The sequence below is a fragment of the Anopheles aquasalis genome, chromosome 2 (genome assembly GCF_943734665.1).
Source record: "Anopheles aquasalis chromosome 2, idAnoAquaMG_Q_19, whole genome shotgun sequence".
NCBI lineage: Eukaryota > Metazoa > Arthropoda > Insecta > Diptera > Culicidae > Anopheles > Anopheles aquasalis.
This window is the reverse complement of record NC_064877.1, coordinates 81,620,647-81,635,646: the sequence shown is the minus strand read 5'-3', so window position 1 is coordinate 81,635,646 and position 15,000 is coordinate 81,620,647. Positions and strand designations below refer to the sequence as shown.

The window sequence follows — 15,000 nt, the reverse complement described above, 5'->3', positions numbered from 1 at the left end:
TTCCTCCGGTTTCTTCGTCTTCTACTGATGCACTATTAACCCCATTAGTAAAGCACTCAACCCGGAAGAAGCGATGTTCTAGTTGTGGGAGGATGTTTGTGTCACTCTATCTCTGATTGGATAGGAGCCGCGTACTCTCTCGAGTACGTGACCACTTTGCGATGGGATGGCATGTGCCGTGCGCATACACCGGTGTTGCGATGATTGGTTCAATTGAAGATGATTTTGCCAATCGAGGACAAGGCGGTTTATGCAAATAACTTTAGACATTTGGTCAGACAGGATTTTGTGACCACCCGTGAGAGTCGGACCAGCAGTAGCTGGCCCTGGGTGTCTCGCTTACCTGAAAGCTTGTTTGGCACGCGCCGGTACCGGTAGGGCTCGCTGGATCCACGGTCGGTATTTGGGGTGTCTTGGGTGCTGCTTTCCGTCCAACAGCTGACCGGCGATGGCGTCACCATGGTAGTACGCATCACCATACGGCGCATTCTCGCGCTGAGAGAAGTTGCGGCGGAGTAGCAGAGAGTTGCTTTCAGCTGTTTTCGTCCCGACATCGGGTGACGCCCCACCCGACGTCCGGTGGGAGATGAATCGTACACCGAAAGAGGACCAAACTTGGCCAATCGAAGAGGCCACTGCGTTGCCATCATCCTGTGGCCGCCGTTGCTCAGCTACTGCGATCTCTTCGCTGGTATCGTCCGTCGCTGGCGACACCAGCAAAGTGCCGAACAGCAGAAACAGACAGATGAGTGAGATTTGCAGCAGAAACAGACCCCATAGGAACAGACGGACATCCAGCTTGCGTTTGCCACCCGGATACATCCGAGCAGGAACGCGAGGGGCACCGGCGTAGGACGATATTCTTCGGTCCGCAAGGATCGATAACGCTCGGGGGCAGAACCACTGCGAACAGCTGCAAACTTTCTTTCGGATCCAGTTATCCTTGACAACTTTTTCAGCTAACCCCTGTGCAAGCCTTCACTTTACATTGTGCTTTTACACTCCTAAATTTCACTCTTCTTATCGTCCCATTCTTGGAATTCGCTGAGGATGATCTGGTCTGCTGGTTGTGGATTTTTTAAATGAACAGGACGACGCAAAACGCACCTCGCTCCCTTCTTTCCTCACCTCCTCCTCCGCTCCTCGCTGCGTTGTGACGGCAGTGTTGGCAGCTACACTCGAGGCTGCTGCGAAACATATTTTTGAAAATTGTAGTTTGGTTTCCGTTACCAGCGTGCTAATGAGCCTTTTTTTCTCTTTCCGCAGGTATCCTTCGGAGGTGTTTGTGGGCGATACGTTTAACTATCTCTCTGGGATGACGTTCGCGGTGGTCGGCATTCTGGGCCACTTTAGCAAAACCGTGCTGTTGTTCTTCATCCCGCAAGTGCTCAACTTTCTCTACTCCGTACCGCAGCTGTTCCGTTTCATACCGTGCCCACGGCACCGCATGCCCAAGCATGACCCAGAGACGGATTTGCTGCACATCAGCCGCACTCAGTTCCGCGTGAGCGAACTGAACGCGATCGGGCGCCTGTGTTACCACGTGTTTCGCCACCTGCGGTTGATTCGCTGCGAGCTGTCGACGGAAGACGGCGGACAAATGGTCACGTGTAACAACTTTACGATCATCAACTTTGCCATCCTGCTGACCGGACCGATCCGGGAGGATCGTTTGAATCGATTGCTGGTGGGCTTCCAGCTGATCTGCGCACTATTTGCCTTCACGATACGCTACCCACTGGCGCATTACTTCTACGATGCCAACTGAACCCAGATATGGTAGGGTTGGGTTTTGCGGGGATCGGGTAAAACACCAAAGCGTTTGTTAGCTGCTGGGAACTCCTCTAAGGTAACGGCCCTCGAATTGTGTGATGTTATTAGATGAGCTTGCTGGTCGAGGAAATTTTTTGACTGAAATAAATTGAATCCGCGATGGCTTCTTTGATGAAAACGATTAACGCGGCAATGCAGTACAGTTTTCAACTTTTATTTTCCAGTGGCATGTTCACATGTTGTATATATTTTGTTTTACAATCCAGTTTTTCTTCTCCAACATTCCAATCTGTGTCACTCCCTTTCTCTCCCATTCTGCTATATATAGTAGTACACATGGCCGAGGCGTATAGCCCGGCTCGCCGAGGGCAAGAATAGGATATTTTCCCGGGTTATTTGAAGTGGTTTGCTGCTGCTACACTATGGAACAGCAATTACCAGCTGTGTCTCTATTGAAAAATGGATGAAGAAGTTCCGCTTAGATACCAATGGGATGGGGCCTGGAGGTGTGCATTTCCCTCTTCTGCTTTTGGATTTGCTTGCATATATGCTTGTTAGCGGTCCCTTCCGCTTTTTGATTTGATTGATACACTCTTATGTATAAGTATATGAATATTTTCTCAAAAATATATATAAATGTTTCATATACGCGGGTGTTTTGCCAATCATATTATTAATCTGCACCATGTTGCATATTGTTGCTAGTAGCTGTTCATCTTGCATGATTTCTTACACGATTTGTTTTGATGTTTTCACCTGTTCCGCCAGCCTTCGTTTCGCTCAGTTCAATCAGTTCCTCGCAGTGCCAAACGCGCACAGTCGCACGCTTGGCTATGCCCACAGGACCTTTGCTAAACCGGAGTATCAATATGTATAATGCTATGCTATTGTTCTCTGATTTACCGTGGTGCTTTATTGGGTTTGGTTGCTTGGAATACAACGCTCTTATCGCGTTCCAGTAAACGGGGAATACGGGAAGGGAGGAAGGTATGCTGCTGTAGAAGGAGGAGGAGCACCACCTTACCGCTCTAAGCTATTCACTATAATGCTTGTTTCTCTCTTCATCACCACCAATCACAGTCCTTCTACATTGTCGCAAAATAATAAGCTTATCACACTACCCACTGCCACAGCAGCTACAACTATTACTACGACTACTACTGCCCCACCAATCCATCCATCAGACCGTGCACTCCTCCATTCCCTCCACGGATACCCATGGAAAGAAAATTCGCGCGAATCGAGAAAGAAAGAACATCTTGCTATGCGCGAGATGCGATGTTGATACGATAGCGGCCTAAAAAGTAGTAACAACAGGCATATAACCACCAGACCCAAGGACCCACCTCCTCACAGGGATACACTTGGACGCGGAAGGTCCATGAAGAAAACAAATAGCCTCTACCATTTCTCAGTACAGTTAGATCCAGTTATCGCCAAAAAAAATAGAGCGATCAACATCACAAAACACATTAAATTAGTAGATTAGTGCTATAAGGACTTAACGATACGATCCCCCTCCACTTTCGGTCATTAATGTTGCCGTTGGATCCTCCTCATCCTCGATAACAAATACATTTATGCTCGCTACATCTCTACTGATAAGATATAGCACAAACTAACAACACTCTCTGGGACTTGTACTTGATTCTCACAATCTCTCTCTCTTTCTCTCTTTCTGTGTTTGTTGGGTGATCTATAGCTGTGATCTGGTTGTGATGTTACAAAGTGATGTTAAAGGACTAGAGAGGCACCCTTAGCGCCCCTTTAGCCCACGTTAACTGATCATGGCGGTAATGGCACAATATATTGTTGTTGATGTGTGCGCTGTTGGTGCTGCTCGTTAATGTTAAGGTTTTGCTCTAGCGGAATGCGCCCCATGCCATAGCGGTTCTGTTCTGAACAAGGAATGTAACATTCGTCAATATATGCTTGGCGTTTTCTCCCACTGTACTTCTGTTCTTCTGTTAGGATAGTGTGTACGATATATACGACTTAAACTTAAACATGTTCCACGATAGTCTCTTTCTAGTAGCATCGTGTGTGCCATAGCATTATGATTACAAGTATAGTGTTGCCTTGCAGTGACTATTGGTTTTCACCGGGTGTGCGTGAGTTTGTTATCTAGGTGAAGAAAATACCAGGGACTGGAGGCACCTCAAACAAAGGAACGAGAAGATCAAGCTTCTCAAATGTGATCGATTATGGATTTCAAAAGCAACCGATGCCATACCAGTCTTTCACCCAAAAGTTTGAATAGTTTTGATTATAAATTAAGATACCGGGCCCACCATCGCTAAACGTTCAGGTTCATGTCAGTCAGAATTGTGATTCTCGCTTCCCATTTTTTCTCTCTCTCTCTTCTCCGCTTTTCCAATGTTTCTTCCTGCTGTCCTGTGACACTGCTCCCACGTGGCCGAATAGTGTAGGTAATTTAGTTGGTTGTACCCGCCTTTTGCTGGCTTACGTCTGCTTCCTGATTGATGATTCCCGAATTTCTCGCAAAAGCTTATCGTTTATCAAAATTTTCACTAGGAAAAGGTACTACACTTCTTTCATGATTTGGTACTTTGAATGATTTTGCTGGAAAGATCCAATTCGGGAGTAATTTGGAGTGCTCGCCCATGCATGGGCCGCCCGACACTGGGGAGATTCTACTAATGTGTGTTTCAATTTTCATCGTTTTAACATGTTTTGTACTTTTCAATTTCGATCGTATATACTAGAAAACTAGCCATTGTGTGTTTGTGTTGTGTCGCTGACTGTTCCTCTGCTTTCCACTACATTGATAATTAGCTTCTCAGGTCCATGTTGCAGTCCAGGGTAGTGTAATCTTTGTTTTACTTGTTTCGCGGAACTATCTTCATTTTATAACAAATTTTTTCATCAATTGTGTTGGCTTTGCCAAGGACACGTGTGCTTCTACACCATTTTAGCTTTTGATTGTTGGTCGAATAAGTTCATTTTTGTTTTAATAATAAAAAATCAACAACGAATAACGAAGGGGTTTTTGAAGGGTTTTGCTTATCGTATAGAAGACCAATAAATACAACACAGTTCAAAGCTCGGCACGAGTAGAAGAGAAAGGGTGCGTGGCAAGTGATAAACGAAAAACTTTAAACCAACGGTTCAACGAACCTTTTTCCTCCATAGCACACACAGACACACACACTCACACTAAACACATCTTATCCTTAAACCATCTATTGCATAGCAAGTGACTCCGATATCGTTTGATTGATTGTTGCTCTCATGCAGTTACTGCTGCTGCTTCTGCGCTCCTTAATCTTAACATTACTTGTAACATACCTTACAGGTGCACTACAAAGCAGCTCTCTGCCCCTCTCAAAGTTCTCAAATCAAAGCATAGTTTAAAAATGATAAGCCTACACTTGGCCTGGAAATAAAGTCCCTTCCTTCAAGCGATGCGTTCGGAACGCTCCGTTCCGAAAGGGATCTCGTTTAACAATAGCTTATTTTCTAACTTAGAACATAATCACAATAGAATAATAAGAGAAATGCATTTAGCATAGCGTGTCTGTGTGGGTTGTACGTGCAAGTAGAGCAAGTAAAAAGACGGAAACGCTCCGTAGAATAGTGCATTTCATGCTAGAGGAGTAAGGCTTTTCCAAAGATAAAAAAACGCCGAGCACGAACAGTCAATTTTACTGAGATAACAATAAACATAGAGTTAAATAAAAAATAAAACAAAAAAGAATCATAAATAAGCAGAGTTTGCCCGACTAGCAGTAAGTTAGTAGTAGGTCAGGTCAGCAGAGTTGTGTGCGTTGGAATGGAATTCGTGTTGTTAAATAGTTGTGCTTAGCTAAGTAGGTATGTAACATAGAAACTAAATTCCTGCCGCCGAGCATTTCAGTTGCTCCGGTTCGAATGATAAACTCATCATAAATCATTGTTTGGATCCAAGTGTCTGGCCGGGGTGGTCATTCTACTCTCTGCGAGCTCGCTTGGATCGCGTGTTGCTACCCTCGTTGCCATCACCACCGATCGATGCATGATGGTGGTGTGCGAGAGCCCCACTGCCGAGCCCACCACCTCCCATGGCGAGCGCAGCAGCTGCGTGACCCCGTAGCTTCTTTCCACCTACCTGCACCTGGCTCTGGGCCGTGATCTGCAGGGAGATCGCATTCGTATTGAGCTTCTCCGCCAGCAGCAGATTCTTCAGTCCCTTCATCTTCTGACTGTACAGCACAATGACTGGCCGCTTCGGTTCCGTAATTTCTTCCTCCTCTTCCACCTTGTTCTGCCGGGACTGCTCCTCCTGGGCCGGTTTCTTGGGCTCTTGAGCCAGTGCGTCATTGCTGGCATTGCACTTCGTGCCCTTGCTTACCGATTGCTGGTGGTTAGATGCTGCAGAGACCGTAGTGGGGGCACCAGTGGCCGACAACCCATCATCGACTGGACCGGCACTGACTTCTTCCGTCGTAAATGGTTGTCCACCGCCCTGCAGAAGAAACTCGGGATTGAGTAGCTTCTCGCCGCACTTGCCTACCAGCGCTTCGAGCGATTTCGGTAGTGAAGTAACGGAGGAGGCCACGGCGATCGCCTTTGCTACTCGCGTGCTACCATTTGTGCCAGTGATGTTGGCATCTGCCTTCGTGATGGTATTGTTATTGTTGTGATGCGGTGCACCCTTGTCCGTGGGATCATCCGCGGGCACCGTCGTAACGCCGGTTCCATTTTTGCCATTTTCATAGCCTACTGCCGCCGTGTGATGCTGCGCCTGTGGTTCCTGATCGGCACACTGGATAATCACTTGCGAGCGTATGTCGTGATCAAACTTGGCAATCGTAGCAACCAGTGGCTTGGCCCAACCGATGTGCAGGATAGGCGTTTGGCTGCCCTCTTCCCACTTGCAGATGCCGTCGTAAAAGCGCAGCAGATTAGCGAAGCAAGACGCATCACGCAGTATGCTGCGCGCCGAATGTCCCGAGCTTTCCAGCTTCATCACCTGCGGGATCAGTTCGTTGGCGATGTCCAGGAACTCTTTGTAGATTTCCTCATCGTCGCGCGAATAGTTGTACCTGAAAAACGAAAAGAAACAAACATTTTATTCCTTCCATCGGATGCCAATCCCTTCTCGCCCTGACTCACAATCGTATGACATCGCTACTGTCGGCCCACGAGGCGAATGCTTCCCGGTACCGATTCTTTCGGTAATAGTAACCACCCTGGTACGTGTACGGATAGACGTGATGGTTCCGGTAGTAGATCTGTGCCGATCGTACCGACTCGTTGTACAGCTCTTCGCAGCTTTTGCGGCCAGTCGTCGGTTCGACCTCCTCCAGTTCGCCCAAACAGCCGAGGGCCATCGGGTAGCGCTTCAGGTGGCCCATATCGTGAAGCAACCAGAGCAACTGTTGCTGCATGTCCGCCACCTCCAGACAGGCGCTCGTCGCCGTGAGCGATGGATTGATGGCCGATACGATGGCCGCTACCTCCATGTAGCGATTGCAAACGACTGGATTGCCCGCGACGTACAGCCACGTTTGTGATTCCACACCGGGTGCGACCGACTGGCCACGCTTATCCTCCGCCCCTTTGCCGTGCCACGTGACCTCGATCGTTTCGTCGCCCGTCTTCCCGAACACGACCCACACGTGATCCTCCGAGATGGCCAGATGCACATCCCGGTAGCCCAGCATCTGGCAACCGGCCACAACGGCGAACGCAACTCCGAAGCAATCCAGCTTATTACCGCACAGGTAGCTGTACAGACTTTGCAGGTGCGCCCGGTCCTTGTACGAGCTACGCAGCAGCGAGTTCCAGATGATGTCCGAAACTTTCTTGATGATTTCGCGGTTCGCAAACTTTGAATCGGTCGTATTCTTCACCAGCAGCTTCTCGATCGGTGCCAGGACCGATTTGAATCGTTTGTACAGCGCCTCGATCGTGTCGTAGCGGATGATCGGAAAGTTCCCTCCACCGCCATCGACTGCCCCGGTTGCTTTGCCACCAGCGACTGCTTCTCCATTGTTGTTGTTGTTGTTGTTAGCAGCTGTGGACGAGGACGCACCGTTCGATTCCAGGACCTTCGTCGTTAGCGAATGCTCGATCAGCCCGGTCACGATCGACAGCAGCGTGAGGTCGGGTTCCTCCTCGCGATTGCTCAGCTGCTGCCGGAACAGCTTGATCACGTCCGGTATCGCGCGGAGCGGGAACAGCTTAATGACGGCGTCGCAAAACTCCGTCATCGCAGTCACCGTCGATAATGTTTTTTTTGTCGTTGTTGTTTGCACTTTTCTCCTGCCCAACCAAAGGAAGGACTACTTGAAAGGATTCGCCGAGCGGCTTCCAACTACTCCAACCTTCAGCATCACATCACGACGACCACGGTAGCCGTCGCCGGCTTGGCGATCGATGCGTCGTCCTTTGCTTCAGGTGAAAATGCTCCAACGGTGCGCGCACACACACGCACACACTTACATGGCTCCAAGGACATCACATTTTGGCGTCTCACTTTTGGCGCTGGCTTGTTTTTTTTTGTCGCAGCTGCTGCTCCAGGAATTCGATAATTCGATTCGATTCCGTCCGATTCGATTGCCACCTCCCCGTCACACCTCACCTTGCCCCACCATTCCCATGCACTATCTCGGCCGGGCTCGTAATCGCGAAATTTCGACACTGACGTGGTCAATACGTCGTAGATATAGATTTTCCCGTTTTTCCCGACGGAAAGCGCGCGCACAGTAATCCGCTCGTTCCAGGACACTTTGGACGGTGCGTTGGCGCGTCGGTTCGATGGCTTGTCCCTTTTGGTTGGCTGGCGTTATTTCACTCTCCTTCTTTTGCCCCTTTTTCCTTGTGCCGTTTTTCGCGACTACGATGGGGAGAAAAAGATAAAAGTGGTTCCTTCTTCGGGAAGAGTTGGCACATACCCACCACCCCACCTCCCACCGATTGCCGCGCAAAACCGATTTGACAATTCTTTGTGTACTCGCACTATGGGCGAGCCCGTCCCGCCTCTGCCTTGAATGGGAAAAGTGGGTGTCCGTTTGCTTGCTGGCATCCGTCCGATCTGACGTCCGTGGAGGAAGGCGACGACGCTGCGAAGAAGTGGAAGAAGAGGAAGGAAGCTTGGAAGAGCGGTTTGGGAGTGAAGATTATTGTTTTATTTTAGAAATAAGTCGTTTTCGTGCCTCAAATGTTTTCCTAGCCAGTGCCGCGACCCTTGTGAACGATCCGACTTTGGCGAGAGTGCGTTGGCCATTTGCGATTCCGGCCGTTTCCCACGAGCCCACGGAACCAGGTGAGTGAGTATTGTAGCAACAACGAGCGAGCGAGGTCACGATGGATGGGAGGCAGTGATGCTGGGTAGAAAAAATGCTCGGATCTGCGCAAAATTGTAAACACTAGTAGCGGCATCGGCAAGTTATTAAACCAGAGAAACGTTTGGCCGCATCAACAAACCGTATGAATCACACCGATTTCTTTGTTCGAAAAGGTGGTTCCATCGGTCACGGCACATCATCCGCACCTGTGCTTGGTTGATGACGGACGGGGGTTTTCTCGAAAAAGGCGAAGAGCAGCCACCAAACACAAATTTATGGTCCGGTCATTGTCCGGATCGCGAGCGCGAAAGCGGCACTTTTTATGAGCCTAGATGGTCATATTGGCTGCTAAATACGCACACGCGACGATTGGTACTGCGTGGTGTAAAAATAATGCCTTATTCAATAATAATTCAATTTTTATCCCACCCAATCGCTGCAAGTTTCTATTAAATTTGGGCCACGGCGAAGGCATGGCGGATCGACGGAGTTAGCAATCCTCTTGGCAGTGGTTGTTATAAGAACGGTGTGTCCTACATTCGGAAACACGGAAACTCCATGGCGACCACGGGCATGCTCCCAATTATCGTGTAATATGAGAACCATCGCCGAAAATATGTGGGGCTTCTCGGCGGCACGTTGACCTGACCCCTCCGGGGGACCGACCAGTCCGGTAAATCTTCGAAACACCAGCAGGCCGAAACACCGTCAGGAGATGGTTGACGCATTACCTTGAAGGTTGCTTGGATCGCTGGATTCTTTCCTTCAGCTTCTGCGGCGCCTCTTATCTGTTTACGAGCCAACTGTGTCCTTTTGTTTTTTAGGCGACTTCCCATTTTGGGCCAGGTGCAAGAATTCCAAAAGTTCTTATCTGCACCCTTGGCACACCTGGCTGCTAGCTGTCTCCCTCTCTGTCTTTCGCAGAGATGCACCGCAGCAGCTCAGACCCCGGTGCATTCGGGTCGCCTTCGTTGCGTCTTCGTGCCCAGTCGGGTTCGGATGCTTCGGGATTCGTCGGAGATCTGCGCTCTCTCTCTACTCGTGGCACCATCTCTGTCCCACGATTGTGTGATCCTAGTGTTTCTCGCTGCACAAAAAAAACACAAAATTATTGTTGCTCGGTCGGTTGTCGCGTCTTGTTGTGCGTTGTCGCCGTCATCGCGAGGTTCTGGTGAGCGATCAGTGGCGGGAACCGCTTGTTACGTCAGCGCGATCGATCCGCGATCGCACTCTAGTGTAGTGGATGGTCGTAGCAGAGTCACCAATTGTTCGCATATACGGTCGAAACGGGTTGTTTGTCAACTGGTTCCAGCGCAGCGCACGACGTCACTCGTGGACCGCACTGAAGGTTGTCCTCGATCGCTCTAGGGGAGACGATTTAATCGATTTGTAGTGGCGCACCGATTAACTGCTGGTGTGCTGGTGTTGTTGTGGGCAGCTCCAACGCTCGTTCACTCGTCAACCGTGGCGCTGCATTCGTTTGGTTGGTTCGTCTGGATTTCCCACGCAAAAAGGGGGGCACTCCGTTTGTATTTCGAATGCCCAAAGTGCCGTTTTGGTGCGACTTTGATGACGATCGTTTCGCATGCTGGGAAAAGTGCATCATAAAATCCATCTTCAACGGCAGAAAGTCGGAACTCGCCCGTCCCCACGCAATACTATCGAAAACGGATTGAAAGTCGCCCGCCGTCCGACGGTGTTATACGGTTTTTATTCCGGGGAACATGCTCCCGCGTCCGGTTTAGTGAGATTTCCAATATCCACCGTATTATTGTGTGTGCCTTTGCGGGACCCGGTGGTTGTGACGACCGGACGTTGGTCTGCGAAAGTGTAAAACTCCTTCCCGTTGGTTGGTGCGCTGGTAGTTCGTATTGCCATCCACGACTGGCACACTCGGAGTGGGAGTGTATCATAGAAACGTCGTCTGTCCAATGCACCACCAGATATATCAAGCACAGCATCTGTGACTGACTGACGACCGTGAACGCCGTTTACTACGTCGCTTTGCCCTGCAACGATCACTCTTTCGTTAACGTTGGACTTGTGACTAAGCACGGCATAAAAAAGGAAAGCTTCAGGATGACGATCTTCAGCTCGTAAGTAAAAATATAGGACACGTTTTATGAATGTAACATAAATATAACCACCAAGCTCCCTGAGATGAATTAAAAACTGGATTCATCCCAGTCCCCATCGTTACTGCGATCTAAAGATTTGTGTGGCCCCGGAGTATTATAAACAACATCCTTTGCAACAACCACAGCGCTTGGTTACTACGAAGTGCTGCTACATCAGGTGGAATGCATCACTTTGAGCATCACGATGTGTATCACATCAGATACCAGGCCGTCGTTAAACCCTTTTTTCGGTGATAGATGCACCACCGAGCATCGTTAACACTTTCCGTGCAAACATGTGTAATACATCGTCCATCACGAATGTGGGAGGCATCGATTGTTTATTCTTGATCAAAATATTGCCCATTTCCTGTCGACACGCTGCTTCCAGTTCCCAATCACTGGCAGGTCGGCACCGATTCCCAACATACGCATCTCTCTCTCTCTCTGTACACTCATCTTCCTCTTATTGTGATTTATGGAAAACCCGCTATCGATTCCCGGAGGAGAATCGTCTTCGTCTGTTTGATCAGTGCCGTGGGAGAAATGAGCCACCTGGTACCTGCTGCCGCCGCGGCCACAACAGCCACCAGTGAGTTGCTGGTAATGCTGGCCCGAAATACGGATTCCAGCATAAATAAATTGGAAAAATGGGAGAAGCTAGGGCGGTAAAGGATTGAAAACACAAGGGGCGAACGGATAGTTTGGTCTAATTTAATTCAAACATGCCTCTTCCTGCTGCCCACCAACCAACCAACCGACCAACCGACCAATCGATCGATGACGATCGATACATATCTATTGCTTCCGTTTCAGCGGCGGCGTGGCCATTGGTACCAGCAGCATAGGGAACAGGATTCATAATTAATGAATACGTGGCTACGCTATGAGAGCGTCGCGGAACCACAGCAGCACCTAGCATTATGTGAGAAGAAGGGTCAATCGAAACCGAAATCATCCCTCGCTGAAAGACATGAAGCTGCTGCTGACGACGACGCGCGCCCCGTTTGTGTTATTGAGGAAGAAAAAAAAACAAAGGGTATTTCCTTTGTCGTGGGGTGACGTCTCGGCGAGCGGCTAATTAAAAATGGGAAACCAGCAAAGGGAGTAAAGATTCGTTCTCGTTAATTTATTGCGCGGACTAAGTGGCTCTGCTCCATCCTCCCGTCTCCGGATCTCTTGGGCCAGATCAGGCCAGAAAAGAAGTGTGTAGAGACACAGTGTGTGAGTTATGCGTTTGATTAATGCCATGAGCAGCAGCAGCAGCAGCAACAGATCTGCAAAGATCAGCTCAAGCTTCTATTGGAGACAATTAACTCCCTTTTCCTGTTTTCCACCGATCGCATTAACACCGCCTTCTTCTCCTCCTGCTGAGAGGACACTCTCTCGATCGACATCTCTGTCCGTCTCTCTCTCTCCTTCTCTCTATACAACTGTCTTGCCAGTTCTAGTGGGCGCAATGAAAGAGGTTTGCCTTCGCCCTTCGTCACATCACACCACAACCAGATGGTGAAAAAAAAACCGGAAGAGAAGGTCCACCGACGACAAATGATGCCAGAGCGATGGTCGCGGCATGTGCACACATGTTGTTGACGGAAGCTCAAACCGGAAGATGGCGTAAAGAATGTGAACACATCATCATCATCATCATCGCCATCGCCATCACCGGCAGCAGGAGTACCAGGCATCATCAGTCCGTCCGTTCGAAAACGGGCCAGTCGATTGAATAAATCAATTGTAGAAAAGAAAAGACCGTGCTGGCGACTGGTCTCTGGTCTCTCTGGTGTTTGCTCCGCTGTGGTGGAAGTCGAGGGAATCGAATTAGGGTGTCTTGAACCGGAAGAATAATGAAGAACGGAAGGAAACGGCAGCAGCAGCACGCAGCACGCAGCATCTCGGCACCATCAGCGTGCTGTGAGCGCAAAAGAAAAGATCATTACGATCGGAACTCTCACTCGAGTCTGTGTCAAGAGAGATCGGAAGTAGAAGTGGATGAGAAAGCGGAAAGGCACAACCGAGGAAAAGATGTCTTCTTGCGGTGTGGGGCTGCGTGTTCCGATCGGATCGGAGTAGCGTAGCGCAGAAACAGTTGGTCAAACTCAGCTCGGATGCTCAGTGATCAGAACACACAAAGTAAGGGCGAGGCTGAGGTGAGGCGGTGGCAGCTATAGCATGACACATAGCTCGCGGTACCCTTCAGGAAGGCCAAATTTCACAGCTTCATCCGGAAGAAAAACAAACTGCCGGCAGACAGGCCGATAGTTGCCGGGAAATGAAATTAAGATAGACGATGGAAACGGACAGAAAAAGGGGTTACAACCGGGCCGCGTGCCCGCTCGCCGCTTGTTACAAGCGTTGAAATGCGATGCGTGTGTCCATTTCGGAGAAGATCCGCTTTTTTTTTTACTTCCGCGATCACCACCTCCGGAATCGCAGAGAATGGGGTGTTGTTACGTTATAACCATCACGGAACTATGGACGATTCTTGCCGTTCTTCTTGGGAAACGTGTTTTTCATACAGATTTTCCGTTAAAAATCTTCCATTTTTTGTCCACGTATGGTGTACTGCTCGCCAGCCTCTACTCTGCGCCAACCGATCACGCCCATCGGATGCTGGCCAAGCGATCGCTCGCCACTTCCTCCACTTCCATCAGCGATCGTCGGCAATCGTAGCCAACGTTATGATGTGTGTATGTTGTATGTAATTAGCTGCGTGCGTTCACCGCGGGTGCCCACCACACCCCTACATTCCATTCCACCAGGTGCCGCCATGTCGGACACATCATCATCATCATCATCATCACCGCCGCCGCCGAGCAGACGTCCCGTACGCAACTTCCGGTCGCACTGTGTCGATGGATGAAACAAAACAAGAAAAAAGAGAAGAAAAAGCTAGAGGCTCATTCTCAGCAACTTAACAAAAGACACGCGTCGTGCGTAGTGATCGCGATCGAAGGTGTTGGTTTCGGTTGCACGATGGTTTGTGGCCATCCGTTGGTAGAGTGTGGAACGTTCCTGCCTTAGCCTAGAGCTTAACATACGTTCAATTGAATGAAACGACCGTTTGTGGTCATTATTTCTTCCCTCCAAAAAACAATAATACCAATCACGCTCAGTGTATCTTATGTCCCTGGGCTAGGAAGTGGGATTTGAAGAGGAGGAGCAGGTCGGTCAGAACAGTTTTGATGCAGGGCAATGGTGCTGTGTGGCAAGAGGAGGTGGCAGAAACCTGCAATCAACCAGCTTGATGTGAAGGGTACACCCGAAGACGCAAACACCAGGTGCATCATCTATCTTCGGGCGGACACCACCGGAAGCGCGCAATCAGAGTCAGCCAGGCCACTGCTGGCCATTGGTGCATACTGCGGTGAGGAATTCAGAACCTGACTCTCTCTCTCTCTCGATTGCACCGGTTGGCACTTCCTTTTTCCTTTCTTTCTCGTGCCTCCGGCTGACATGCCGATCCTCCTTTCCCGCGGGGGGGATCGCGATGTCATTTATAACGGTTCTCGGTACGTCCGCACTCCGTCCGTCCGTCGCCTGCGGGACACCACGGTTCCGTCTGTAAACGGAAGGCGTAAAGGATGGTATTTATCGATACTTAGTGTCTGTGTCCGATCGTGTGAACCAGAATCCGCCGCCGCCGCCGCCAGTCAGCCAGGGATACGGTGCATTCCTGAAGGCGACTGCAATATCACACGCAGGTGTGTTCGATAAGATTGACATAAATTTATGCAAATTGCTCCGCTACTGAACGAAACTGTATCCCTTTGACTGTTTCTCATCTTCTCAGAGGAAGCGTCAATCATGTGAACTGA

General features: G+C 49.5%; 4 protein-coding genes across 5 annotated transcripts in view; 2 read left to right on the top strand and 2 right to left on the bottom strand.

Moving 5' to 3' along the window:
* Positions 1-1,117, bottom strand: part of LOC126573444 (beta-1,4-mannosyl-glycoprotein 4-beta-N-acetylglucosaminyltransferase) — a 3,343-nt gene extending 2,226 nt beyond the window's left edge. Inside the window, exon 1 of the mRNA XM_050233589.1 lies at positions 344-1,117. Coding sequence (XP_050089546.1) covers positions 344-822 — 479 coding nt within the window. The 5' untranslated portion in view covers positions 823-1,117. The remainder of the gene's footprint in view (positions 1-343) is intronic.
* The window catches only part of LOC126573460 (UDP-N-acetylglucosamine--dolichyl-phosphate N-acetylglucosaminephosphotransferase), a 5,163-nt gene extending 3,209 nt beyond the window's left edge, over positions 1-1,954 (top strand). The window contains exon 4 of the mRNA XM_050233608.1: positions 1,267-1,954. Coding sequence (XP_050089565.1) covers positions 1,267-1,768 — 502 coding nt within the window. The 3' untranslated portion in view covers positions 1,769-1,954. The remainder of the gene's footprint in view (positions 1-1,266) is intronic.
* Positions 1,955-1,971: 17 nt separating this feature from the next.
* Positions 1,972-8,660, bottom strand: LOC126573438 (menin). The gene is made up of 2 exons (XM_050233575.1): positions 6,889-8,660; positions 1,972-6,818 (listed from the first exon to the last, which is right to left on the bottom strand). Exons 1-2 carry the CDS (start codon positions 7,986-7,988, stop codon positions 5,723-5,725), a joined length of 2,196 nt encoding a protein of 731 aa, XP_050089532.1. The 5' UTR covers positions 7,989-8,660; the 3' UTR covers positions 1,972-5,722.
* Positions 8,661-8,859: 199 nt separating this feature from the next.
* LOC126573442 (protein Star) overlaps positions 8,860-15,000 on the top strand; it is a 20,189-nt gene continuing 14,048 nt past the window's right edge. Inside the window, exon 1 of one of the 2 annotated variants that reach the window (XM_050233582.1) lies at positions 8,860-9,047. Coding sequence is in view for 1 of the 2 variants with exons in the window: in XM_050233581.1 (XP_050089538.1) it covers positions 11,145-11,161 (17 nt within the window). In the remaining variant the exon portion in view is untranslated. Of the gene's footprint in view, positions 9,048-10,203; positions 11,162-15,000 lie in introns of those variants that run through there. The other variant, XM_050233581.1, reaches the window with a different exon arrangement.

Excerpts from the sequence above, each read along its gene's own strand:
- LOC126573438 (XM_050233575.1), bottom strand. The coding sequence starts at position 7,988 with ATGACGGAGTTTTGCGACGCCGTCATTAAGCTGTTCCCGCTCCGCGCG. Across the intron at positions 6,819-6,888 it reads AGTAGCGATGTCATACGATT|GTACAACTATTCGCGCGACG; the intron begins GTGAGTCAGGGC and ends TTCGTTTTTCAG.